This window comes from Xiphophorus maculatus, chromosome 24, assembly GCF_002775205.1.
Source record: "Xiphophorus maculatus strain JP 163 A chromosome 24, X_maculatus-5.0-male, whole genome shotgun sequence".
Lineage (NCBI taxonomy): Eukaryota > Metazoa > Chordata > Actinopteri > Cyprinodontiformes > Poeciliidae > Xiphophorus > Xiphophorus maculatus.
Window position 1 is genome coordinate 4,412,692 of NC_036466.1, and position 24,747 is coordinate 4,437,438.

General features: G+C 41.8%; 2 protein-coding genes across 5 annotated transcripts in view; one reads left to right on the forward strand and one right to left on the reverse strand.

The window, feature by feature from the left end:
• igfbp2 (insulin like growth factor binding protein 2) overlaps positions 1-19,026 on the reverse strand; it is a 36,107-nt gene extending 17,081 nt beyond the window's left edge. The window contains exon 1 of the mRNA XM_023329953.1: positions 19,011-19,026. The gene's annotated coding sequence lies outside the window, so the exon portion shown is untranslated. The remainder of the gene's footprint in view (positions 1-19,010) is intronic.
• The window catches only part of stk11ip (serine/threonine kinase 11 interacting protein), a 35,737-nt gene continuing 13,334 nt past the window's right edge, over positions 2,345-24,747 (forward strand). Inside the window, exons 1-22 of one of the 4 annotated variants that reach the window (XM_023329948.1) lie at positions 2,345-2,512; positions 2,773-2,840; positions 3,603-3,805; positions 4,543-4,617; positions 5,563-5,658; positions 5,848-5,955; positions 6,042-6,113; positions 6,195-6,324; positions 6,520-6,623; positions 6,696-6,785; positions 6,862-6,903; positions 7,396-7,566; positions 7,641-7,722; positions 7,802-8,245; positions 8,460-8,671; positions 9,296-9,406; positions 9,600-9,834; positions 11,186-11,346; positions 11,415-11,649; positions 19,033-19,142; positions 19,707-19,804; positions 22,449-22,648. In XM_023329948.1, the coding sequence (XP_023185716.1) occupies positions 2,774-2,840; positions 3,603-3,805; positions 4,543-4,617; positions 5,563-5,658; positions 5,848-5,955; positions 6,042-6,113; positions 6,195-6,324; positions 6,520-6,623; positions 6,696-6,785; positions 6,862-6,903; positions 7,396-7,566; positions 7,641-7,722; positions 7,802-8,245; positions 8,460-8,671; positions 9,296-9,406; positions 9,600-9,834; positions 11,186-11,346; positions 11,415-11,649; positions 19,033-19,142; positions 19,707-19,804; positions 22,449-22,648 (3,046 nt within the window). In that variant the 5' untranslated portion in view covers positions 2,345-2,512; position 2,773. The remainder of the gene's footprint in view (positions 2,513-2,772; positions 2,841-3,602; positions 3,806-4,542; positions 4,618-5,562; positions 5,659-5,847; positions 5,956-6,041; positions 6,114-6,194; positions 6,325-6,519; positions 6,624-6,695; positions 6,786-6,861; positions 6,904-7,395; positions 7,567-7,640; positions 7,723-7,801; positions 8,246-8,459; positions 8,672-9,295; positions 9,407-9,599; positions 9,835-11,185; positions 11,347-11,414; positions 11,650-19,032; positions 19,143-19,706; positions 19,805-22,448; positions 22,649-24,747) is intronic. The other 3 variants (XM_023329949.1, XM_023329950.1, XM_023329951.1) reach the window with 3 other exon arrangements.

The following is a 24,747-nucleotide window of genomic DNA, read 5'->3' on the forward strand; positions in this document are numbered from 1 at the left end:
CCCAGGCTTTGGTCCCTGTCATTTGCACACCAGGCGTCCACTAGAAGGTTTATATGACTTTTTAAAAAAATCATACTGTAGTTAAAACAAGAGTATTTCTAAATGACTATTTAATAAGTGCTTTATAAGCACTTATTACACCAACAACACACTAATTAGCATCTAATGAATGCTTTGCTATAAGGTAAAACAGCTATTTGACATAAATAAATTGCTTTTGACACTTCTCAGCCAAAAATATCCTCTCAGCTGAATTCCTCTGGGTGCGATCCAAACCATGGCAATTATTTTTTGACTTTCTCTTTAGCCCTTGCCCTCTCAGCGGGCATTCCAAGGGTCAAAAATGGACTTTATTATCAAGAAAAGCTGACATGGATTTGCTATGCTGCATGGACATAGCAGCGTTGTCGTGATTTAAGATGCATATGAGCCAATAAAGTCAAATATAATGCAAACATTGCTAGTTCTTATCAAACGAGCTTGGCTCCAACAAACACTCGTGGCCAGAGACTGCCGAAGAATACGTGTTGGGTTTTGTAGGCAGAGTCAAGGTTATGAATATTATTTGATTAGTGGGACATGATGAAAACAAAGTTACAGACGCAGCTGGACTGTCTGACTGTTTTGCGACTAAGTTGCTGTCAAAGCAAGTTTTCACACTTGCAAGCTGAATCGGCAAAACCCGAGTCCCTCGAGTGACTTCATTGTGCTGCATCTCACTGGATGGAAATGTTTACCAAACTGCAGCGCATAAATCCTTACATGGAAATGTTCACTTCACAAGTCCCAAATGGAAACGCATGTGTATTATACCCAAAGTGTTTGTTTGCTGCCAAGCAACGGATGCATGTGCAGAGCAGAAAACTTTATTTAGCTGTTGTTTTTTTTTTTTTTGTCTCGCTGATGTTGATCACTGTGAGGTGTCTGTTATGAAACCACATTGTTACGTTTCAGCCAATAAAAAGTGAACGAAGGCCTGTGGAAACAACTCTCTTAATGAGTTGGCTTGATGCGTAAGTCTGCAGATTTGGAGCGCAGACGTTTGAAACGCGGCGAATTCCAGATTTTATTCCCCCAATTACTATTACCCATGCTGAAAATGGTAGAGAACCCAAATTTCAATTTTTCAGTCCAATGAGGGGGGAAAGAGGCAAGGAATGGTTGTAAATTGTTAGGATAATTGTTTTAGCAAGAATTAATGACATCCCTCTGGTAAAAAAAAAGACCTTATGTTACATTTTTGAAACCCTTAAATCAGTCATCATTGGCTTAGGTTGTTCAGATTTAAATCCTGGCATATGACTACTGATTGAGCTTCTTTGCTCTTTGGATGGATGAGGACTAAGACTAAAAACAGATATGTGGATAAAGGAGAGCATATCCATTGTTAAATATCGTGGAGGACTTGTGATGCTGGTTCAGTTTCTTGTATTGGTTTTAATCTCATTTATTTAAATATTTTTATCCATTGCATTTGCCTGTTTTGTTTTTATTTTTGCCCTCTGACATATAAAGACGTAAAAGAGCATTGTAAATAAATATATTATTATTATTATTATTATTATTATTATTATTATTATTATTATTATTATTATTATTATTATTAAGTGTGTAGGCTTGCTGCTTAAAAAGACCCACTGAATTTAAGAATTTGTATTAGCAAGTTGTGTTGAAAGTTCGTCACTAGAGAGCGCCCCCAAATGGTCAATTTTGGAAAGCCTTTTTTCATATTCGCTGGAAGAATATACTTTCATTTATGACATGAAAACATTCACATTTATTCACCATTATTTTTGAAATCACTCAGAAGAGTGTACACATTCATTTCATGCTTCATGCTCTCCGTTGACATTACTACATCGTGTCTAAGACTATTCCTGGATAGACGCTACGAAATAGATCATTATCAGAAGTGATCATGACAAGAAATGTCAAGAAGTCTCTTTTTTTCTGTTTTAAAAAAATGTTGTTGTTTTTTTAACAATTGCAACCATAATGCTTTGCCAAAATTGCAGAATCTGTTTTGTCGACTCAGTAGTTTCAGATTGTCCAACATTATAAAGAAGTTAATTAAACCACTAATAAACAGACATTTTTGTGTACTGTACTTTGTTTTTCCAAATTGCTACTTATCTTATTCAAAAGTTGAAATCATTTGTAAATAATAATCCAGAGCAAATGTGCTTTGGCCTTGGCCACAGAAACCGGCACCAAAAAACAACTTCCAGCTACCACCAGATTCTGGCGTAAACTTTTAAAATCGTGGTATTTAGTAAATAAACGAAAATATATGGCGAGACTTTTGATACGTCGGGGCCACCGTAGAAACTGTCTGCCTCCTCGTCATGTGATGTAGGGAGAAAAATATCAACACCACTGATCACTGAAACCGAGCATTAACCACTGTGGTCTGGCTTTGTGCGGCGTTTACGTGGAATATTATTAATTAGCGTCCACAATACTAAGTAACAACCGGATGTTAGCTCTTCGTTTTTCCGGTGTCACTGCGCAGGTGAGCTGTTTTAGCTTGTCTTCCGGAGAAAATAAATAAACGGAGCTAACATGGTGCTAGCTTCTGAAGAAGTATGAATTGTTCAATATAGAAGACTGAAGGTTACAATAAAAAAAAAAAAAGAGAGAGATAGCGTTGGAAGTATGTATATTTACCGCTAAAACGTCATTAAGCAGTTACATGGAAACAAACAACAGGCTTTGCTCGTGTCTGGGAGTTGTAGTCCTGATTTAAAATGCTTGTTTTAACATTTTTTACAGGATGGCTGTGGCTCCCTCGGGCCAGTCCTCACTTGTGCACAGCTTGGCCACACTTCTTCGCAATAATGGTATGTTCAAATATTCAATTAAATTATTTTTTTTTTACAAAGCAGAGATGAAATAATTTCACTTCAGCTCAAGTTATTTAAATGGACTCAGTTCAGGCTGCGAGTCCAATCAAAAGCAGCTGTTGTAAGAACGTTCCTGCAGTGACGAGCTCAGTTTAAAAGGGACGTCGAAACCTTTTACTTTCTATGAGAAAGAATTCAAAAGTTGGGAACAAAAGTAGCTCAAGTCAATGGCTTCGCCCAAGAAAAGGGCAGACAAACAAAAGCAAAGCAAAGAACCAGTAGTCCTTTCTGAGAGGAAAAAACAAGGAGAGTTGAGACAAGGCTAAACACAACACTTGATAAGGGGTCCTTTCTGTGGAAAAGAACAAACAAAAAAAAGAAACGTTTAACAGCTATTATAGTATCAGGATTACTTTCTACTGAAGAGCAAAACAGAGCAGACACTGTTAACAGCAACAATAAAAACACTAAGTAGCTCTGAGTCAGGAGTACTTTCTACAGCAACGAAGAGCAAGGAGAACATGCAAAGTTCTTAACAGAACTAGCTGCCATCTATGGCTCCATTCAGGAAAGAGACTCCAGTGCAACTATAGAAGCCCTCGGGCTGGGTGCACTTTCAATCCTGAACCCTACAGCTACAGAGGTAGCTGAAGATTGATGATGCCGACTGTCGATTTCTTTACGCTTTAGTCGACGCTTGTCGTGAAGTTGTGACGATCTCTCTCTCTGTTCCTCATGTGAATCACTTTTCCTCTGCAGGTGACGTAGTCCTGGACGGCAGCAGCACGCTGACCCTCCCCGCCTGCACCCTGCAGCAGCTCACCAGGCTCTTTGAGCAGTATTTGTTGTCCAGGAGCCAGCAGCATGGCTTCCTGGCGCTTCCTTCCCATCCGGCCGACACGTCCTCGCTATTGCAGCTGCAGTTCCTGTTCGATGTGTTGCAGAAGACGCTCTCTCTCAAGGTGAAGAAGCCTGCTGCACAAGCACAGCATCTCTGAGGCCACCCAGCTTCCATAAACTCTATCTTTAACTTGGGCTTTGACTGGACCAAGTTTTTATGAGACTGACTACAGCTGGCGTGAATTTAAGGATCAGTATGAGGAAAAGCTCCCTAGTCTGTCATGCTGTGGGCCAATTACATATTAATGGTGCTTATTGATATTTAAGGGTTGAAATTAAATTTTGGGAATTTTGTTTGACTTTTTACAGTTGAAAATGTTCTTTTTTTTATAGTATGCAAATTACTGTTTGCAGCTATTTGTCAGATAAAGGTGTTTTATCTCTTTTAAACTAATGAAGTGAGTTAATCCTGACTAATCTTACTTCATCTGGTTGGGTCAAAGCACAGTCCATCAATAGACATGGGTGAGTCAGTGCTATGCTGCCCCCTGGTGTTCATTAAAATGTGACGATTTCAAGCGTTTGCTTTATTGAAAGTATAAGAACAGAAACGAGCAGATATTTTCTCCATTTTCTTTTCTGCAAGTAAAGCAAACATTCACCTCTTCTCTTGCTCATGTGGTTGAAGAAATGGATTCTTTTAATTTTTGTCTAAATTCTGTCTCCCACATTGTAAAAAAAACAAACAAGTTATTGCTCTGCACTGAACAGCACATGTCCATCGTCCAACTAGAGCAAAAGTCTGACATTAAGATGTAAATATTACCCTGTTGCTCACCTTATATTTGTGTTCTTGCAGCTCATCCGTCTGCCTGGAGTGAGGCTGGAGTCAGCAGTCAAAATCTTCCCTTTCAAGTCGCTCAAGTGTTTAGAGGTAAAATCTGAGCTTTAATTTTACACTTGCACATAGTTCTTGTGCAAAGTTTACACACACTTAATATGAATATTAAAATCATTTTAGACTTTCAATTAGTAGTTCATAAATATTTAAGATTGTGGTTTTGGCAGGAGCAGCATTATTTTTCCTTGGTGCCGATTGGCTGAACCTCCGAAAGCAGATACACGAAAGCGTCTGCGGTAGAACTATGAGCTACTGTGTGTATTAATGCATATTGAGGTATATTTGGTGTTTAAACTATCGAAATAGGCAGTTATAAGTTTTTATATTAGAGTGGGTCTCAAGTATCCTCATATTTCAGCTATGCGCAGGTTGCTATGGTTCCTAGCCGCTTTGGGTTTACTGTATCCCGATCACAGACCTCGTCATCACAATATGCAACAAAAATACCCCAATAACAGATCTTCTTTATATTGTTCTATCCCTAGATGTGTTTTGGTTCCAAGTATCAACCCCAGAACAAATACAAATACCATCCATTACGAAGTCAGTCTTATATGTCCTGAAAAACCGCTCAGAGAGGATGAATCTGCTTCTACAATAAGCAAACCAAAATATCCAGATTGCAATTTGTAACTCAGGGAGAAACTATGTGGATACATGAAGTAAAAATTGGAAGAGTTTATTAAATGGCAAGAGGATTGAACATTATGTGAAATTGTTGAAGTTAGATCAAAGCTTCCAGACTTACAGTGACTTTCATTAAACAGCCAAATAAATTATAAAGTACCTTAAAGGCAACAAAGTTAATGTTTTAGAACCAGTTCTGTCAGGAGGAATGGAACAGAACTCCAGCAAACTGTTGTTTATAGTAGGAGGCAACGGACCCAATTTAATTTATAGTCCGATGTATAAACCCTAAGAATTTAAGTAGAACTCTTTAAAGTTGTAGATGTATTTTTTTTCCTTGTTCTCCTCCAGCTGAAGAGAATCCCAGCGCACCTCCTTGAGGGACTCCGAGGAGTTTATTCCCAGCTTGAGGTCTTCACCTGCTCAAAGAGCCTCAACTCCCTGGAGGTACGTGTAGTTTGGGTTGTCAGCTTCCCGTGTCCGTCTCCATAGCAACTGTCTGTTTTTTTTTTCCATCTCCGAAGAGCTTTTTGCGGCGCTAGTGGCTCGTATTTTTTGCGACAGTAGGCAGACAGGAAAGAAGGGTGAGGAGAGGTCCACAGCACGCCCCAACTGTGTGTTTTTGCCTTTTCCCAGGAGCTGCTCTCTCTGTGTGGAGGTGACCTGAGCTCTGCGCTGACCTGGCTGGAGCTCCACACCCTCAACTTCAGCTACAACTCCATCGTCTGCCTCGACCAGTCACTAGTGAGAGCAAGCCACCCTCATGTCTCAACCCTTACTACAGTCAGCATCCTCTGTCACACTCCAACTGTTGCCGCTTTGTCTCGTAGAGTTTACTAAACGTCCTGAAATCCTTGGATCTGAGCCATAACAAGATTCAAGAGTGCGGAGAATTCCTAAAGGTAGAATGTTTTTTCATTTGAGCATTTCTCCATTGCTTTTTAGAAGCGAATATATAGGTTTTTTTCTTTTGTCTTTTTTAGCCTCTGAGTGAATTGGAACACTTAAACTTGGGATACAACTGCCTGCAGAGGGCGCCAACACTCGGGCCCAGCGCCAGGGCCAAGCTGCACACGCTCATCCTCAGGAACAACGAACTGGAAACCATTAACGGTAAAGAGTGCTGGCATTACTCGTGGAGTCTCTTATCTAGCCCTGAAACTCAAGCGGCTCCGGCCAGACTGAGAGGCTGGCTGATGAGGTCACAGAGCCCATTCAAGGCGGTGATGTCATACGAGAAATAAAAATAAACCACCAGAACCAGTGTTCAGCTCTTAAGTTTTGTTTCTGTTCCCTGTTTTCGTGCAGGTGTGGAGCAGTTGTCCTCGCTCCAGCATTTAGACCTGGCCTACAACCTGCTGCTGGAGCACGCCCAACTCGCCCCTCTCTCCCTGCTGCACGGCCTCACCAGCGTAAGGCGCTACTTTTAACCCCACAGCCTCATCCAGCCCCATGTTGGATCATGTGATGATGTGTTGTTGCAGCTAAACCTGGAGGGAAACCCGCTGTACTTCCAGAAGAGCCACCGCACCTGCACCGTGCCACACCTGTCCCCGAAGGCCGCCAGCCTCAGAGTGAGACGCTGCCTGAAACCGAACCGTTTTTATTTTTTGCTCCATCATAAAAACTCATTTTTGTGTCTGTTTCTAGATGAGGCTGGATGGAACCCCACTGTCCTCCTCTGAATTATCCGTAAGTCTGGGTGTTTGGCTGCAGCCGCAACATGTGAGCTTCCCCCCGGGGACCAGGGAAGGATTCTGACTCTGAAGTCAGTCTTCATGTGTCAGAGACAGGCTAGGATCAGTTCATCCTTCCATCCAATTGTCTCTCCAGTCATCCATTCATCATGGAAAGAAATATCTGTAAAAATCGGATATAATCATCATGAAGTTTAACATTTACAGTTAACCGTTGGCCAAAACGGACTCTAGGAGGTTTGATAGGAAAAATGCATAGGTTCTGTTGAACTGCATGTTTCTCAGATGACATTGTGATTTGTCTTGAAAGTTCAGCGAACATGGCAGAGCGTGTAAAGATTTGGAAGGTTTTCTCTGGAGAACAGTGGGACGAAAGACATCAGAGACAAGACAGAATAGATATGTCCAAATGAACGGAGCAGAAGGCATTGTGTAGAAGAGAGTGAGAGTTCAGTGTGTTTATGAGCAACGGTTCTCTGTTCTCCAGGTTCTACCCAAAGCAGGTCAGCTGATCATCCAGGTTCAGACGTCTGTGGCTCCAACCAGCGATCCACCTGAATGCAGCAATCAGGAGCCGTCAAGTGGGGCGGGGGATTTGAGTGACAGCCTGACCGCCGCCGAAGTTGGGATGTCCCGGTTTAGGAAGAAGAAGTCCAGAGTAAGAGTGAATCCAGGAGCCATTTTGTAAAGAAACAAACCCAACGGCGATTGAAACTGTGTTTGGTGTTTCAGAGTAAGGTCAAAGTTCGGAGAGCCAGCATATCAGAACCAAGTGATACTGATCACAAGCCCAGACCCTTCTCCTCTGCACAGGGTTGGTTAACTACTGCCTTTTCAGCAGCTACTGGAGAAATATCTAACACACTGACTGTTCTCCAACGTCTCTCCACCAGACATTATTCTGCCTCACCAACAGGAGATCGAACGCATGTCCAGCTTCAGAGACCAGCTTGGGGAAGACTGGCTGAGATACCAGCACCATCTAGATGGAGGGGCTCCCACCACCATCAGCAGCCCATACATCCCTCAGACTCTAACCAACGGCGTCAGCACCTCCATAACACCCAGCCATCCTGGGCCTGCTGTAGAGGTCCCAGAGGTTCTCCCACCGCCGCCACTGCTGTCCCCGGAGCCAAACGATCTGGAGACAGACTCCACGCTGCAGTGGCTGAGTCCGAGCGGCCAGCAAACCGATTCCACTCTGGAGGCCAGCACCGTGGACGGCCCGGTGGGGAAGCAGGAGGCGGCCGACTCTCACCAGTCCAGCCCCGATTCCCAAAGGTCTGCCAGGGTGTCGAGTGGCGGTACCAACCCAGAAGAAGAAGATGAAATCGGAGGTAAGGAGAGAAACTCATCCAGAATCTCTTCCACTTTCCACTGGGGTTTGTCTCCGACTTCTTTGTACTTTTTGAGAGTAAAAGTCTTCTTCCAGCAGTGGCCTGTACAGGTTCCCCAATGTTGGAGAACAGCTTCCAGCTTCCAGCTTTATTCTAATTTGACAGAAAGTCTTAATATTCAACCGCTGTCTGGTTCTTTCCATTGTCTCTCCAGTTGACCTGTGTCGCCCCCTGTTGGTCGGCATCCTCCCCACCGGAGAGGAGGCTGACGGAGAAGGTAAGCAGGGGAAGAGGATGGAAGTGTTTCTGCGGGTGAAGCACGGCGTCCTGGTGGAGGTGGACCCGCAGCGCGGCGTGGAGATGTCCCGGCTGGAGCTGGACAGCCTGGCCCGGGTCCAGACCACACAGGCCATCTGGACCCCACAGGTGAGCCCACCACCGGTCCCACTCTGCCAATCCATCCTGAACCTCTGCTTCCCTCCAACGCCGTGCCGCACGTTGCTTTGGTTTCCTCCATTATGACAAAACACTTCAACTCTCTCTGTTCTACAACTGTCAGAAGTCTGGGATGATCTGGGAATGTCATCCCAGATCATTACTACTTTCTACATGTGGAGAAATATGAAAACAGAAAACAGAAGAACATTTGGTTCTACACACTTTCCTGATAACCAGATGCTATGTTCCAGCTGTCGGTTTCCTTCTTTTCATTTTGTTTTTTTATTTCCTCTTTTGTCTTTTCTTGCTTTCTATAGGTCTTCTATACTTTTTCTTTCCTTGATTCTTCCTAGTTTCTTTGTTTCCTTCCTTCCTTGATTCCTTCCTGTTTTCTTTTCTTTTCTTTCTATCTCCCTTCCTTTCTTCCTTTTCTCCTCCCTCTCTCCCTTCAGAGAACCCTCACCTTTAGAAAGACCTGATGGTTAATATTTGTGTGTAATATTCAATGAATCAGGATGTTCAACTGAAACAACCACACTCCACACTCTGCGAACGTCTGTTGTCTTTCCAACCCGGCATGGTCCCAACATGGCTCTGCTTTCTCCTCCTCAGGACGCCATGGAGCCGTTTCCTGCTGTGGAGCTTCACTTCGACTATATTGCCAAGTCCAAACGGAGGCGGTCCTACGTCCTGCTAGATGACGACCCCCATCAGGCTGCACAGGTTAACTCTCCTTACTCACGTGATCTGGATTTGTTTCTCTGACTCGTGTTTATGACCACATGTTCCAGAAGAGAAAATATGAGCCATTTAAAACTTAAAAGCAGCTCAAGACTTGCGCTCCAGCATGCAGGTTTTCAATGTACAGGCTGGAGTTTTGGCCCGAGTCCACCATGATGAATCATGTCCCCTGCAGGTTTTGAGCGACATCCTGTCCGCTGTGCTGGAGGAGAACCAGCGGCGGGACTCTAAATCCGGTCCTTCCTCCTCCCTCCTGCAGTGCCTCCGCTGCAGGTCAGAGTTCAGCTCTCACCTGGCAGCTGGTGAAGAGGAGGACGGTGGGAGTAGAGTGGGAGTGATGCTGCGGGACGGTGAGGAAGGACGGAACAGGGAGGAGCAAACGGAGGCAGATTATAACAATGGCACTTCAGGTGAGGGTTGTAGAGATCGGCTCTGGAACGTCAAGTCACACCACATGATCTGAGCAAAATCTGGACTTTGACTAGGCCCAAATTCTCTTTTAAAACGGTTCTGTGATGATTCTTTTAGCATCGTATGATCTGACCAGCCCATTTCGCTTTTAGCCAAATCCAATTTCTTTTTGTATCTTTATTTCTAAATCTTGATATGCAGTTTGGCATGTCAGGCTCCACAGATACAAGTGGTATGAAAAAGAAGCAATAAATGAGCACAATTCGAGCCATTGGTTTGAAACGACAACCTATAGCCAGTCCCTATCCTGAGGTCAGGCCAAAACAGAAAAAAAACAAAAAAACATGAGACTTATATTTGAACTGGCGTAAAAGTCTTCCAGAAATTAAAGTAGTTGATCAAAGGTTGCTAGATCTGAGAAAAAACTTATCAGCAAGTTGTCGTCCAAGTTCATCATGGATCTGGACATGGCAACTGTTGCTCTTGAACGTCTCTAAATCTGTCAGAAACAGCCAGGTTTTCAAACCGTGTTGGGCTCAGCAGGCTTTGTGGTTCCAGCTAGAGATAAAGCCGAGGACAAGGTCAGCACATGGCGGGCTGCGCCACAGCTCCGCTAAACAAAAAGCGTTGGAGAGAAGAATGCCACTCCGCATCGCAGCGGGGAAAAAAAAGACACGTAAAGAAAGAGAATGTTGATGCTTAATGACGATAGCTTCATTAAAAATAAAGCAACAAGCAGGTGTACTCACAGGAAGTACTGAGAAAAGGTGAAAACAACAGCAGCTCTGTTAGTGACTCCATCTAAGAGACACAAGCTGGGGGCTGAGGCCTTTTTTTGAAAGTTCTAAGACAGGAAAGTAGGTAAAGTGAGAGAGGGAAGACATGCAGCAAACTTCGCCAGACCAGGAATCAAACCTGCGATGCCCGTGTCGAGGACTAATGCCTCCTTATGAGGGCTGTGCTTAACCCCTGCACCACCACAACACCTGCTACAGCTGTTTTTTTTATGAGAAGCCTTCTACTGGCTGAATTTCATATTTCTCTTACAAAAGCTGGATTCTTATTGTTGTATAATATTTTATTCAATCTAATGGGCAAAAACACTGCAAACAAATCTACTGAACGGAACGATAATAACTAAGGGTGCACCGGTTGTAGTTTTCTTGCCGATCGCCGATTACTGATCTTTAAAAAGCCTGACCTGCCAATTGCGATTTTGGCTGATACCAATTTTTTTGTCTGAAATGTTGCTCAGTATACATTTCAGTTCCACTTCTCAGTGGGGCGCTGCTGTTGTTTTTCTTCGTGTTTGCCATGTCTCCAGCGGGTTGCTCTGCTGTGTGTGTGCAGGAGCAGTGTGCGTTTGTCCAGAGTGTGGTAGTGACCATGTGGTCCAGGTGGCCCATCAGGCGGCGCCCTGCAGCAGTACGCCCATCAGCGGCTCGCCGCGGCTCGAACATGAACTACAGCCTCTGGATTTTTTCCCACAGAGCGGCGGCAGTGCGGAGCAGGTCCTCCTCTCTAACACGCTGCTCTCTTGTTCCAGTTCCTGCTCTGATCTCGGTTTTTGTTTCTGCAGCTTGATGAAGTGCAGCAGGTCGGCAGCAGCCTCCTCCTGCAGTCCGCCGCCGCCTCGCCGGAGCAGAGCTTCGTCACGGCCCAGGGTACCTCCTTTTTCATCGGCGACGCCCCGGACCGCACCGACAGCCAGGGAAAGGAGGAGCTGGCAGGAAGCTACCACTACTCCGTCAGCGGCGCTACGCCCCCGCAAGCCCGGCCTCCTGCCGAACCTGCTCCTCCATCCATCCCAAAGGGTTAGCAATGATTTCACCTTTTAATCCCTGTGCAGATAAGGAACCCTGCTTTATCCATTTCGCTTCAAAAATGACATTCTTTTGCAGGAAGTTATGGTGCTTTTTTTTTCCATCTGTTAAACATGGAATCACTTTGATGTTGGAGAAAACATCTGGAAACATCTGGAATCACGAGTTAGTATGTTGTAGCATTCCTTTCCTCTCTAATGGAACAAATTCTCTAAGGAATAATCTCTGCCTGATAAACAGACGGACCTGAAACATAATGTCTTTTTTTTTAATGTTTTACTTTCATATTTTTCCTTTAAACTCAGTAATTCCATAATCTTTCATTTTCATCATTGATTCCTATTAGTTTTAGATAATTTGTGTTTCTTCCACATTAAGTGTCTAAAACTTTTCTCTTTATCCCGTCATTCTATACTCTTTTTCAAAACTCTCATAATTGACTTTTAAAATACAGTTTTATAAAATTCGAAACCCATTATTCACTTTCTGAACATCAGTTGAATAAGGATTATTCTGAAACATCCATAATAACTTTAGTATTTGTACTAATCAAAACTTCAGACATAAAAATTGGTGTCGGCAAGAGAACTGCAATAGGTGCAACTCTAATATTTTCTCAATGTCTTCTAAATATTAACTTTTTTTTTTGTCCTTTCAGTTTAGGTGATACCTAATGTTGTTCCACAACATGAACTGATTCTGTAACATTTTTTTCCCCCAATATTAAGCAATTCCAGATACTCCTCAATCAATGACTCTGATTTTCTGATTCCAGAATATTTTTTTCCTGAAAATTCCGTGACTTCATATTTTCTTCAATATTAAATGATTCCATGTTTTCCTCAACAATATTTTTTTAATGATTTCATTTATTTATTTTTCTTACGTGATCACAGATTTTTTTTTTCTTTTAACTTCAATTATTTTGTTCCCTAAACATTTCATGATTTCATATTCAGCTCTTCAGCATTACTCTTTTTACAATTTTTATATTTGTTCTTAAGAAACAGCAGTATGATGGTTATTTAGGTGTTTGTTTGAGGATTTAGAGAACCAGAATGTCCAGCTGTAGTTCGGTTGTTTGTTTTATTGCGGCCCTCAGCGCTGTTAGAGCTGTTAAGGAAGCCGTGTAAGTTTTGCCAACTTTAATTATCCCAATAAAAAAAAAAAAAAAAAGCAATTAAAGCTTCAAATTAAACTCGATAAAGACAAAGTGCCAAACTCCCGGAGCAGTCCGTCTTATCTCGCAAAACGAAAGGCAATTAGACTTCAGACAAAGAAGTGTCTCGACGAGCAAACGGCTTCCATCAGGAACGACACAGATGTAAAAATCCCCACATTTCTGAGGCTCGGAGAAACAAACAAAGCAGGTAATTGTTGCTTTGTGGATCAAATTCCTGCCAGGGGTTTTTATTGGGGGCGAGGGGCAAACGCTGCTGTTCCTCCTGAACGCTGGAGGACAGGCTCCTACCTGCTCACCTCAGCTTTTTTTTTTACGGATCCAAACGACGCCGGCGGCAAGCGGGACCGCATAGGAATCCTCAGAGGGTTCCTCCGCGTCGAACTCCCTGACATCTGTCTGCCATTTCTGGGATGAACCACATGGTAAATTCTCAACAAGACAGATTGGAGTCATTACTGAAAGTGATGGGGGGATGAAAGCCGAGGAGTCCTAATGATAGCTTCTTTATCTTTTTTTTGTTTTTAATTTGTAGTGCTGTAGTACAGGCAGTACCGTATAATCTGTCCTTGTGAAGCCGCAGAGTCACTCTGAAGACGACTCATCCCGCAGCCTGAATGAACTGTTTTTTTCGTGACTCAGAAAAGCCTGATTTTTTTCTTCTTTTTCATGCTCTTTATCGCACGCAGGTTTGCTCCTCCACCTTTAGAGGAACAGTCCTCTCCAGGTTCAAAGACCTTTAAAGTCTGACCTTTCTGTGCTGTTTGAGTCAAAGACTGCTGGCTTATTTTGGCCTCTGCGGGTCCCTGCCCTGTCATTTCTGATCAGCTGGACTCATTCATCACCGCTCGGATAACTTCTGTTGCCGATTTATATGCGTCTGGCTAATGCGGCGGTCTGCTGCAGTAAAATCTGGCTACAGTTTCACACACACACAAAAAATGAAATATGTAAGTAAGTGCTCTTAAACTGCTGCCACAAATCTCTGCCTCAACTATAAGTGGAAGATATCATTTGAGGGATTGAAGAAAAAGAGGCAAAAGTCTGCTCAGTCATTAGTCTTCTAGTTTATGTTTGGCAAAAAATACAGACCAGACAGCAGTTTTTAACAAAAATTCCAGGATTTCTTTTGTATTTTTGATGGAAATTGAAGATAATTATAAAACTATAAGCTCTATTTCTTTTGGCAAGAAGCAAAAGTAATTCACCTTTATCATAGAAAACTAAAACTGTGCCTAGTTTGATATAGAAATAACACATTTTGACCAGTATCACTATGGAATTGGCTGTTATGAATCTGCGGGGTTTAAATGGTGTCAACACATTCTGTGCAGCTGGAACAGCTTCTTCTAAGATTTTCAACAAGATTTAGACTTAAGGGTGCACTGATCAATTGGGCCCAATTTCCTTAATTTTTGGGAGATCAGTGATCAGCCGATACTTCCATGTGAAGCCGATCGTAGCTACCTCAGCTAAGGTTTAGAAATCAAAATGTCTTCTATTGCTCTGTTGTAGGAGAGCGCCCATATTTAGATCCATTCTTTCAGATGCTCATTTGCGAGGTTAGACAGAATTTAGTCTGCCTCTCTGAGCTGCTCTTTAGAACCACAGTGATGGCAGAACGTCAGAACTACAGACATGGTGGAACAACTGCTATAAACTCACTGCACCTCTGAATGGTGCTGTTTATGTTATATCTTATATGCATATCATCAAATGGTGGCAAAAGCAACAAAAATGCTACTATGATCTGGACTTAAGATGGAGTACATACACACATATTCATGACATACTTTGATTAAACTAATTTATCTCCGGTGTGATTCCAGTACCGAAAAATTAACTTTATACCAGGTGAGTCTCTCTAACCTGAGAATGTGAACCTGTACTGGGCTGATTCTGTGCCTTCAAATCATTTTAACAATACTCCTGGAGAAGATTCATAACTTATAACTTATAACTCTGAAACAGGAACAGGTCTGAAAAACAGCCTGTGTGCTACACTCAAGAGAGATTCATTTGTTGCATCAAAGAGTGATGTCATCACTGCTGATGTCATTGTTACCAGTAGAACTGAACATTTTAATGGTGCATTAACATCAAACACGATTTGAGCGTCAGGCGAGTCTGGTTTATATTCAAAGTCTATGTGAAGCGTTGGATGCGCTAGATTTGTCAAACGCTCCAAACGGTTCAAATTGTGCCGCTCTAGAGGCTTGAAGCGCGACGCAACGGCCCTCGACGCGCCTCCACATAGACTTTGAATGCAAACGAGCTGCGCCTGACGTTCAAAACGCATTTGGTGTGAACGTACCATTATATGTCCAGTGTCACATTAGGTCAGTGCTTCTCAATTCCAGTCCTTAAACCCCCTGCTCTGCATGTTTTAGGTGTGTCTCTGTTTCAGAACAGCATGACCTCTTCTGCAGTAGCATGTTAATCACCCACAGATTCAATCCAGGTGTGTGGCAGAAGGGGAACACCTGAAACATGCAGGGCAAGGGGGGCCTGAGGACCAGAATTGAGAAACACTGCATTAGTTCCATCATATTAGGACCAAAACCTGGTCCTAATATGATGGACTCATTGCTTTGGGTCAGGGGTAACATTTAGAGGTAAGATGCTAATTAAGTTTTAGATAGGGTTAGGGTTAGGAATAGACTAATATTGTTTGGGGTTATTGAAAATGTGTGGATTAGGCAAAATCACAGCTACTAAAATGAAGGAAATCAATGCAAAGTTCTAATGTGGGTCGAAATAGTTTTGACAAACCTGTACAGCATTTTGTTTTCTAAATCATTATAAACAATGATGATATAATATTAGGGTGTTTTTCTGCCAATTGTGTAGCTGCAGTCACTAGTAGTCTAATGTGTTGAATGTGCTGAGACACATTCAACACATTAGAAACCAATCAGAACCAAAGGTTTGCCTTTTGGTTCTGATTGGTTGTTTCTGGACAGTAGCAGAGCTAGATGCATTTTCGCAGATTCTCTGTTTCATATTCTACTGTCAGACACTTTTAACAAATATTCATCCATCCATCATCTAACACACTTATCCTTGCACACACACATTCACACCTTAGGACAATTTAGAGAGATCAATTAATCAAGCAATTAATGCCGAGTGTTAGCAAAACCTAGGTTTGGATAGTGACCTAGGTTAGTGCCACCTGGGGGTGGGTCGGCGTAAAGGCCGAGCCGGGCATAGACTGGCCTTCACGCCAACGCCAACATGAAGCCCCTTCATGCAACCAGTGGAGGTTGGTCGCATGGACGTCTGTCTTTCCTCGGACCTCCATGTTTGTGTGGAGGTTTGGCTTTGCGTGAACTCCTCTGATTGCAACCTGGGTGTGGGTCGGTGCAAAGGCCGAGCCACGCTATGCATGGAGACCCCTGGTTGACTGGAGGTCTGTCTTTCCTCGTACCTCCCTGATAGATTGGAGGTCTGTCTTTCGTTAGACCTCCCTGATAGATTGGAGGTCTGTCTTTCCTCGTCCCTCCCTGGTTGATGGGAGGTCTGTCTTTCGTTAGACCTCCCTGATAGATTGGAGGTCTGTCTTTCCTCATACCTCACTGATAGATTGGAGGTCTGTCTTTCCTCGTCCCTCCCTGGTTGATTGGAGGTCTGTCTTTCGTTAGACCTCCCTGATAGATTGGAGGTCTGTCTTTCGTTAGACCTCCCTGATAGATTGGAGGTCTGTCTTTCCTCGTCCCTCCCTGGTTGATTGGAGGTCTGTATTTCGTTAGACCTCCCTGATAGATTGGAGGTCTGTCTTTCCTCGTACCTCCCTGGTTGATGGGAGGTCTGTCTTTCGTTAGACCTCACTGATTGATTGGAGGTCTGTCTTTCCTTGGACTCCTCTGTTCGTAGGGAGCCTTCTATCTGCAGGGGGACCTCTGGTTGGGTGGAGACTCTAGGACGGTTGTTTTCCAGAGCAAGTTTTAACTTCACCTTCAGGTCTGCAACCTGACCATGCAGAGATGTTACCATTTCCTCCTGTGCTTTGAATTTGGAAGCTTGCTCTGTGTGACTTTTGAGCTGCTCCTCGTATTTAAGTCTCACTCTGTATTCTTCTACCATGACTTCTATCAGGCCTTTGTTGCGGGAGGCATATTTTTCAGCCTCCCTCTTGAAATAATCCAGCTGTTGATGGATGCTCTTGTCGGCTGTAACTTTGGAAGAGCAAGAAACATTTGACACATCTTTAATCTCTGGCATGTTTCTTTCTTGTTCACGTTTGACTCGCAGGTGATGTTCTTTTACTACCATATTTTGCAGTTTTTGAATCTCCTCCTGATGTGATTTGACTTCAGCCTGGTATGCAATCCTTCGGTCTCTTTCCTCATGAAGATCAAAAATCTTACTCTGCAACTCTTTTTTAAGATAGTCTACCTGCTTTGTGAGATCGATGACGTGTTGGCTTGTTTCTCCCACAACTTCCACTGAGGGGGTGATCTCGAAGCCAGCAGAGGGAGTGGTTTCCTGCTTGACTTCCAATGATGTTGGACTCTCAAAGTTGCCAGAAGGACCTGATTCCCCCTGAATCTCTGCTGATTCATCTTCCGGCTCAATGGGGCTGTCGCTGTCATCTTCAAAAGAAATGACTTCGTCGAAGTCGACTTGGATGTTGAGGTCCATCATGTCGACCCATGAAAGCTCAGCTGGAAAAGCTTCATGTTCACAAACAATCTGTTGTTGCTTCATGTCGATGTTCTGGTAAATTCTTGCTTCTCTGAAAGGCGTGTAATATCTGGAATCGATATCCCGCTTGTTTCAATTAATTTCGAACTTGCTCTGAAGAGTGATCTGTCGCGATAGAACTGTGGAACAGGTCTGAGAAAACGCTGCCTGCGAGCTACATTCAAGAGAGAGACTCCTTTGTGGTATCATAGAGTGACGTCATAACTGCTGATGTCATTGATGCCATTGGAATTGAACATTCTATCAACCTTATTCCTGGGAGGCTTACTGGGGAAACGATTAAGGGTGTTACTTCCGTCGCCCACCAGAAGTAGAAGTATTTCATTGTAATTTGGAGGGTTTCTGGCTAATCTATATTCATGATAGAAGTTACATCTCTCTTTTCAGTTATTGTACAATATTTAGTAAACTTGTTTATGGACACTGTCTGCTATCAGAGAGCTATTCAGTACAGAGGATTGTAATTATGAGCTTAATCACGGGGAGCAACAGTGACACTGCGTTAAGTTTTGTAACAGAATTTCAAAAGAAAAGCCTAAATATTCCTCTCAGGGTAGTGCTAACTAATATTAGCCTTTACTATCTTTATTCTCTCAGGTTATTGCACTGCCCTGCTGCACAAGACAGTAAATTAACCTTAGCACAAACCTTTGCATTTCACTGCCCCCATTAGCATTAGCCTTTTCCCTAAAAGAAGCTTTTTGCTATTTTTCTTATTTATTAGCCATGCTTAGTACACTGAATGGAGTGATGCTCCACATGCTACTGACAGCATTTTGGCTAATGTTAGCAGTTTGGCTCATTTTAACTTGTACACTAATTTCAACATACTGAATGGCATAAGTCCATGTTACTCAACATGTTTGTCAATCTCCACATGCTATTCAGTACATTGTAGCTTACTTTAGCATTGATGCTAATTTGTAGCATCAGAACGCCCACGAAGTGTGCCAACCGACAGGCACACTTTGGCAGGCCTCATTTAAATTTCTTCAGAAATTTTCTAATTACTTTTATTATTATTTATTATTAAATTTATTATACTCAGTCCTGTACAGTCGCATTTTAGGCAGTGATTCCTTGGGACAAACTTTTCTGTCTTGGTTTCAGTTTACAGTTGACTTTTCCTAACTCTATTGCTGATTTTGCCTGATTGACCACAGTATAGGTTCGCTTGGAAATAAGATAGGATAACAAATAAGTCTTAAGAAAACACACAGGGCTTCAGTAGATGTTAAACTTTAGACTGCACAGATGTAAAACGTCATTCAACTGAAACTTAAAAAAAAAAAGAAGTAAATTAATGTTCTGAAATGTAGCTGGAAAATTTAATTCAGGGTAAGCCAAGAGGTGCGAAGTGGAAAAATGATCTGATTAGCAGATTTGCCGAAGTGTGCCCACTACTGATGAGTCTAATATGTGTTTATTGGGAATAAATAAAAATAAAACATGATCAGATATTTACTTATCTCCTGTCGTGTCTGCAGATGACTTGGATCTGTTGTCTGAGGACTACGAGTCTGTGGACCATCGGCTGAAGCTTTTCTTGGATGTGGAGGTCTTTGAAGAGGAAGAGGAGCTTCACTCTTTTCTCAAGGTCTGTGGGAGAACACACAGATGGGGGATGGTTTCCTCTTTGAAAAGACGTTTTTATGAAAAAGAAGAGTCGTAAGACATTGTCTCAAAGATTTTTAAACCCTCGCCACAGAAACCAAACTACTTCCAGACATCTGAAGCAGAAATATGGCATCTCTGACTTTGAAAAGTCCTATTAATTATCTCTCAAATAGCTCAAAGGTTCAGTTATAAAGCCTGGTGGCAATTTCCTAAAGTTCAGCTGCGGTTTGTTCTGCCAGTCAGACAGCCTCTTTAAAGCGACGAGGAACAAATCAGCAGATCTAGCCTCTGACAGCGACTGCGGTTTGTGTTGTTTGGGGGGGAAACGGACGAAATTGTTTTTTACACCCCCACTGAGAAAGTGGTGTCATCCGAAAATACAGATGTTAATAGTTTAGTGTTGAAATTATGGCTCAATGAGCCTTATTATGATGCTATCAGAAAAACAATATTCACCCAAGAAAACAGCTGTCATTTATTGCCTTTTTTCCCCCTCAAATATCCAATAACATCATGTTCCTCTTTAATTTCTTTGGATCCACAGATGTCGGCTGTAAAATATGGAGAACCGGGGGAGGTTCCCTCGCTGTTGGTTGTTTCCAACCAGCGGCTATACTTTCTGGAAATGACATCAGACGTGCAGTAAGTAAAGCAAAGTTTCTGCTTTGTTCTTTTTAAAACATGAAATGATTAGAGCTCTGTTATTCAAAATATTCACCCCACTGGGAATTTTTATGCTCGTTCTGCTGATTCAAATATCTATGTTTTGGAGATTTATGTTCTGCACAAAATATTCCAAACTTGTGCCTAAAAAAAATCAGGAGAAACTAGTAATAACTTCTCGCTGGTATGAACCATTCCTTAAAACCAAAAGAATTGCAGAAACGAAAGAATCTGTTGGTGGCACAAAAGCATATTTAAAAAAAACAAAACAAATGCAGGCCAAAGATTTTGAAGGACATTTGCGTTTCAGATAAAAACAGCCATAAGAAACACTGAAAACACCCGCACAGAAGAGCACGGTGGTGGCGTCATGCGGTGGACATTTAGGGGATCGTCATGCGAAAACTTGAAGATTGTTCCGGATTAAAGGAATGATGTCAAATATGGAAAATGTTCAAACAAACTGGGGGGAAAAAAGTGATCCTCAGCAAAAGAACTCTGGAAATAAGGTCAATATAGAGCTTTGTGAATCAGGTCAAACCTTTCATTAGGAATAAAACATACTTTTCAACGGCATACCTCATATTCATGGGTGTTAGGAACCACGACCACCCACCAGTAGCTAAAATCCATAAATATGCTTAGAACTGCCTATTTTAATAGTTCAAGCACCAATACACACAGGAGAAACCATCTTAGTGCTACCACAGAAGCTAACGTTTACAATGTTTCTCATCTCTGCTCTTGACGGTACAGCCAATCATGCTTGAGGAAATTGAGAGGCACTCCTAGATTGGCTGTTTTGCTAATGCCAGCCAATTTCAAGTAGCGTAGGTATTACAGCTTCCCGTGTTTCATTTTCTTTCAAATATCATAAATGTGATCTATGCAAAAACACAAGTAGGCGAAACTCAACCATGAATTGGCAGGGTCCACTGTATTTGTATTCATACTTTCTAAACATGCAAATACATTTTCAAAAAGCCCCAAAGCCTTTGCTGGTAGCTGTTATTCATTAGATTGCTTTTATGTCTTTGATTTTCAGACTTTTCTCACAAAATAAAGCTATTTGACAACAACAAGAACCATCTGCTAATCAGGCACGCTCTCCCCTTTTGCCACTTGGATGGCAAATTCTCCCATTTGCCGTCCAAGTTCTTGTAGTCACAGCTTCAGTCACTGCAAACATACACCAAATAAAACGGTCTCTGTCAACAAAAATGAACTTTCTGACCTTTAGAATATCAGTTTATAGTTTAAGATATTGCAAGAGACATTCAGTGGAATAATGAGAAATATTATTCCACTCAATACTTCTGTAACAGTAAGAGTACTGGAGGCATTAGGGGCTCTTGAGGCAAAAGCTTAACAATTCTCCCATTTTACTTTGACTAAAAGCAAAAACTATTTACATTTTTGCTTAGTTGAAAAAAAAGCAGGTTATACACACACCAGTGCCACCATAGTACGAATTACAGTCACATATTTTTCAGCTCTGTTGCAAAGGTTGTCAAACTTTCGATATGCCCACTAATATTTGGGTAAATATTTGATTTGTAAATTGCAGAGAAAACTTTTTTTTTTTTGTAGTCATTAGCAAAGTTGAAGTTTATTAATTCACGTTTTTCATTTCTAACTTTTTGTGGATCGTAACTCCAACTTGTTTGTGGATTTATTGATAGAACATATCAGTATCAGAAAAAAAAAAAAAATTGTAGGTCGCAAATCTGAAATGTTGAGGAACGATGGTACCCAACATGCTGTATTGGCTGTTTTTTGCCAACCAGTCCAGGAACATCATTTATTTCCCTTGGCGCTGTTTGGCTGACCCACCAAGAGCAGGCATAAGGAAAACTGAATGATCTGCAATAGCGCTACAATTTTTCAATGTGGTGTTTCAATGGATGTTAAGGTATATTTGTTGTTTGAACTGTTGTACTTATGGGTGCACCGATAAATTCGCCAATCGATGAATTGGCTCAACTTCCTTAATATTGAGAAATCGGCGATCGGTTGATTCTCACATGAGAAGTAGATCTTATCTACTTCTGCAAATGTCTGAAAATGAGCAAATAGGTTTTGGCCAAAATCAAAATGGGCAAGTTGGGTTTTCCAAATATTGGCAATCGGCCACAAAAGTGCAATCGGTGCACCCCTAATGAAAAGAAGCACATTTTTTACAGGCGGTCTCATATATTCACAGTTTGTCGCTAACCTGAACCCCTGCGAGAATAAGGGGTCCACGTTTAGAGATGATTTTGTCTCATAAAGACAAACTCTATTCAAAAATGACCAATCTTTCAAAAGGGGGCGCCACACTGCAGTTTACTTCCCACCCTCCATTCAGGATGAACACAGCACAGTCTGGCCAGGTTTCTGGGCCACATCTTGAAAACACATTGATCTCAAAGCTGTCTCTCCCTCTCCTGTCTTTTCTTTTCTTCTGCATCATAACAATAAGAAATGAATCCCTCAGATTTAAACACTTGATCTGATGCCTTTTCAGGATTTTCTCAGAATTAGCCTTCCGTGTTCTTTAACAACAAATTCACACCTTAAAGTGTCGGATATTACATAAGGCTTTTTAACCGGCTCGTCGGTTTGTTTCTTGCCCTTTCTGAAGCGCGGTGTTTCCTCCCAGCAGAGGTCCGCTCACCGATTGGCTGCAGAAGAAGGACAGCTACCCAATCATGGAGCTCAGCTACCTGGAGGTGGGCCTGGGCTCCCAGAGCATCCACATGGAGTTTGCAGATGGAGGCGTGGCCTATACTCTCCTCGTCAGGGACAGCGTGCGCTGCAAGCGTTTCTTTGGCCTCCTAACAGGTAAAACCAAACGCTAATTCCAGAACCTGTGTTCTGGTTAGGAGGGAATGCTTCCGTCAGCGGTTAGAACAGCTTGTTCCCGCTTAGGGAACCCAACCTGCTCCGACGGCAGACTGCAGCAGTGGCATCACTCAGACTGAGCACATCCTGCCCAGACTGGATTGTCTGGAGAGGGAGGAAAACGTTTTATTAGACAGTAGGGGGGAAGGGCTCGGACTTGGAATGTCTGTGGAAATATGGAAAATTAATGTGAAGGTTGGGAACAAAACAGGAAATCTCTGGACTGTATGGAAAAGTCATCTGATTGTTTCTGAACGAAGCAAACATGGAAAACACAAATATACCGTGGTTTTCAAAAGTGTTCTTTGCTCACTATAGAACTTTTTTCACCTTAAATGTTAAAAAAATAAATAAATAAAATTCCGTCCAAGAATGGAAAACATTTCTAAGAAGAAAGTTGTCAGCAAATGTAAAACTTGTGTTAAATAGGAGTCAGTAAACTTAAGTTGAGTTGCACAGGTTAGAGGTCACTTTCAGGTCAACCTGAAAATTATAATGTCCTGTATAATATTGATGCAATATTATACAGTATTTTTACCAACTTGATTGCTTTCCTTGATAAGTTGCTGTATAAAGTACAAAAAGTTGCAAAATATATTTGACACATTCTTTCTAAAAAATGTAAAATGCATTTGGGGGCAAAAAAAACAACTCTTTAATAATTATGATTACATTACTCTGAAACTTAATATACCAAAGATGCAAAAACCAGTTAATTACATTTTAAAAAATCAACATTTTTTGGCAACCTCTTTTTACATTCAGATGAAAAAAATTTTTTAATTAAACCTTTTTTAATGAAACACTATTCGAAAAACTGAATGTTAATCTTTTTATATAAATACCCTGAAAAGTGATTGAATTCCAGGTAAACATCAGTCACTTTATTAGGCTCTTTAAGCCGTTTTAAGTATTGATAAATATGAGGTTGTTGAAATATATTCCTCACCAGAAATGAAATAGTTAGAGGAACATTGTAAAACGTCTTAAGGTTTATTGTTCATTTCTATTATTAATCAATGTTGGACATACTTCTCCTAATCAGCTAATCTGTTATTTCACGCTAATTTTTCACTTAGCACTTTAGCTGTGCAAATGTTTAGCGCACTTGGCTGTTTTATAATCTTTAGTTGAATGAAGTTCAACATCTGTATCGTAGCTTTGAACTAATGAATTCTTCGAGTAGTTAGTCGTTTGTGTTCCGGCTCTTATTTTGAAGTGGGTGAAGACGATTTACACAGCAGTTCAGTTTTCTCTAAAGGATCACTTCCTGAAGTGCAATAACAAACCTGAACCCTGTTGAAGGCAACATACTATATTGTAGCCACGATGAATCACTGACACAAGGTGGACATCGACATGGTTGTATTTTCCACTTTAGCATTACCTTCTACTAAATACCGTGTTGGTATCGCGGTTTAGTGTTTGCACAACTAATGTTTATGATTAGTACTTTTGGATAAGTGCAACTTTTCAGTTTGCGGCTCCCACCGCTCACATTAATGTTGTTTTTTATTTTTCACTCGATTCTATATCAGGCTATAACTCCGAAATAGCACCGACTGTAGCTTTTTAAAACCAGCTGACGCTATCAGTTTCTGGCCTTTAAAACATTGTTTTCTGTGCAGGGGTCTGTCTGTCTGTCTGTCTGTTTGAACGCTTTTTAATATGCTGCCTCTCTGCCCCAGCAGAGACCAGAAGTCTCTGTCACTGAGGCTGATTACTAGCAGGCTGAACGTGATGAGTGTCACTGAGGAGGTAGAGCGTGGCCTAAATGAAGGTAACATTAAGTCTGCAAGCCTATCCAGTTTTGCTTCCCACTTCCAACAAAACTAACTTTTCTTTTCTTCCCCTCCCTCTTTGTGTAAGCTCCCTCTCTGCTGTGAGAGTCTAAATCCATAAACAGCTCATTTAGTTTCTTGTATTTCATTGTGGCTGAAAATGCTTCCAGATTGCCTTCAACAAGACCGCAGAGGCTCTTGTTGAATTCTTGGTTTAAAAAAAAAAAAAAATCCCTAAGAGATTGACAAAAAAAATCA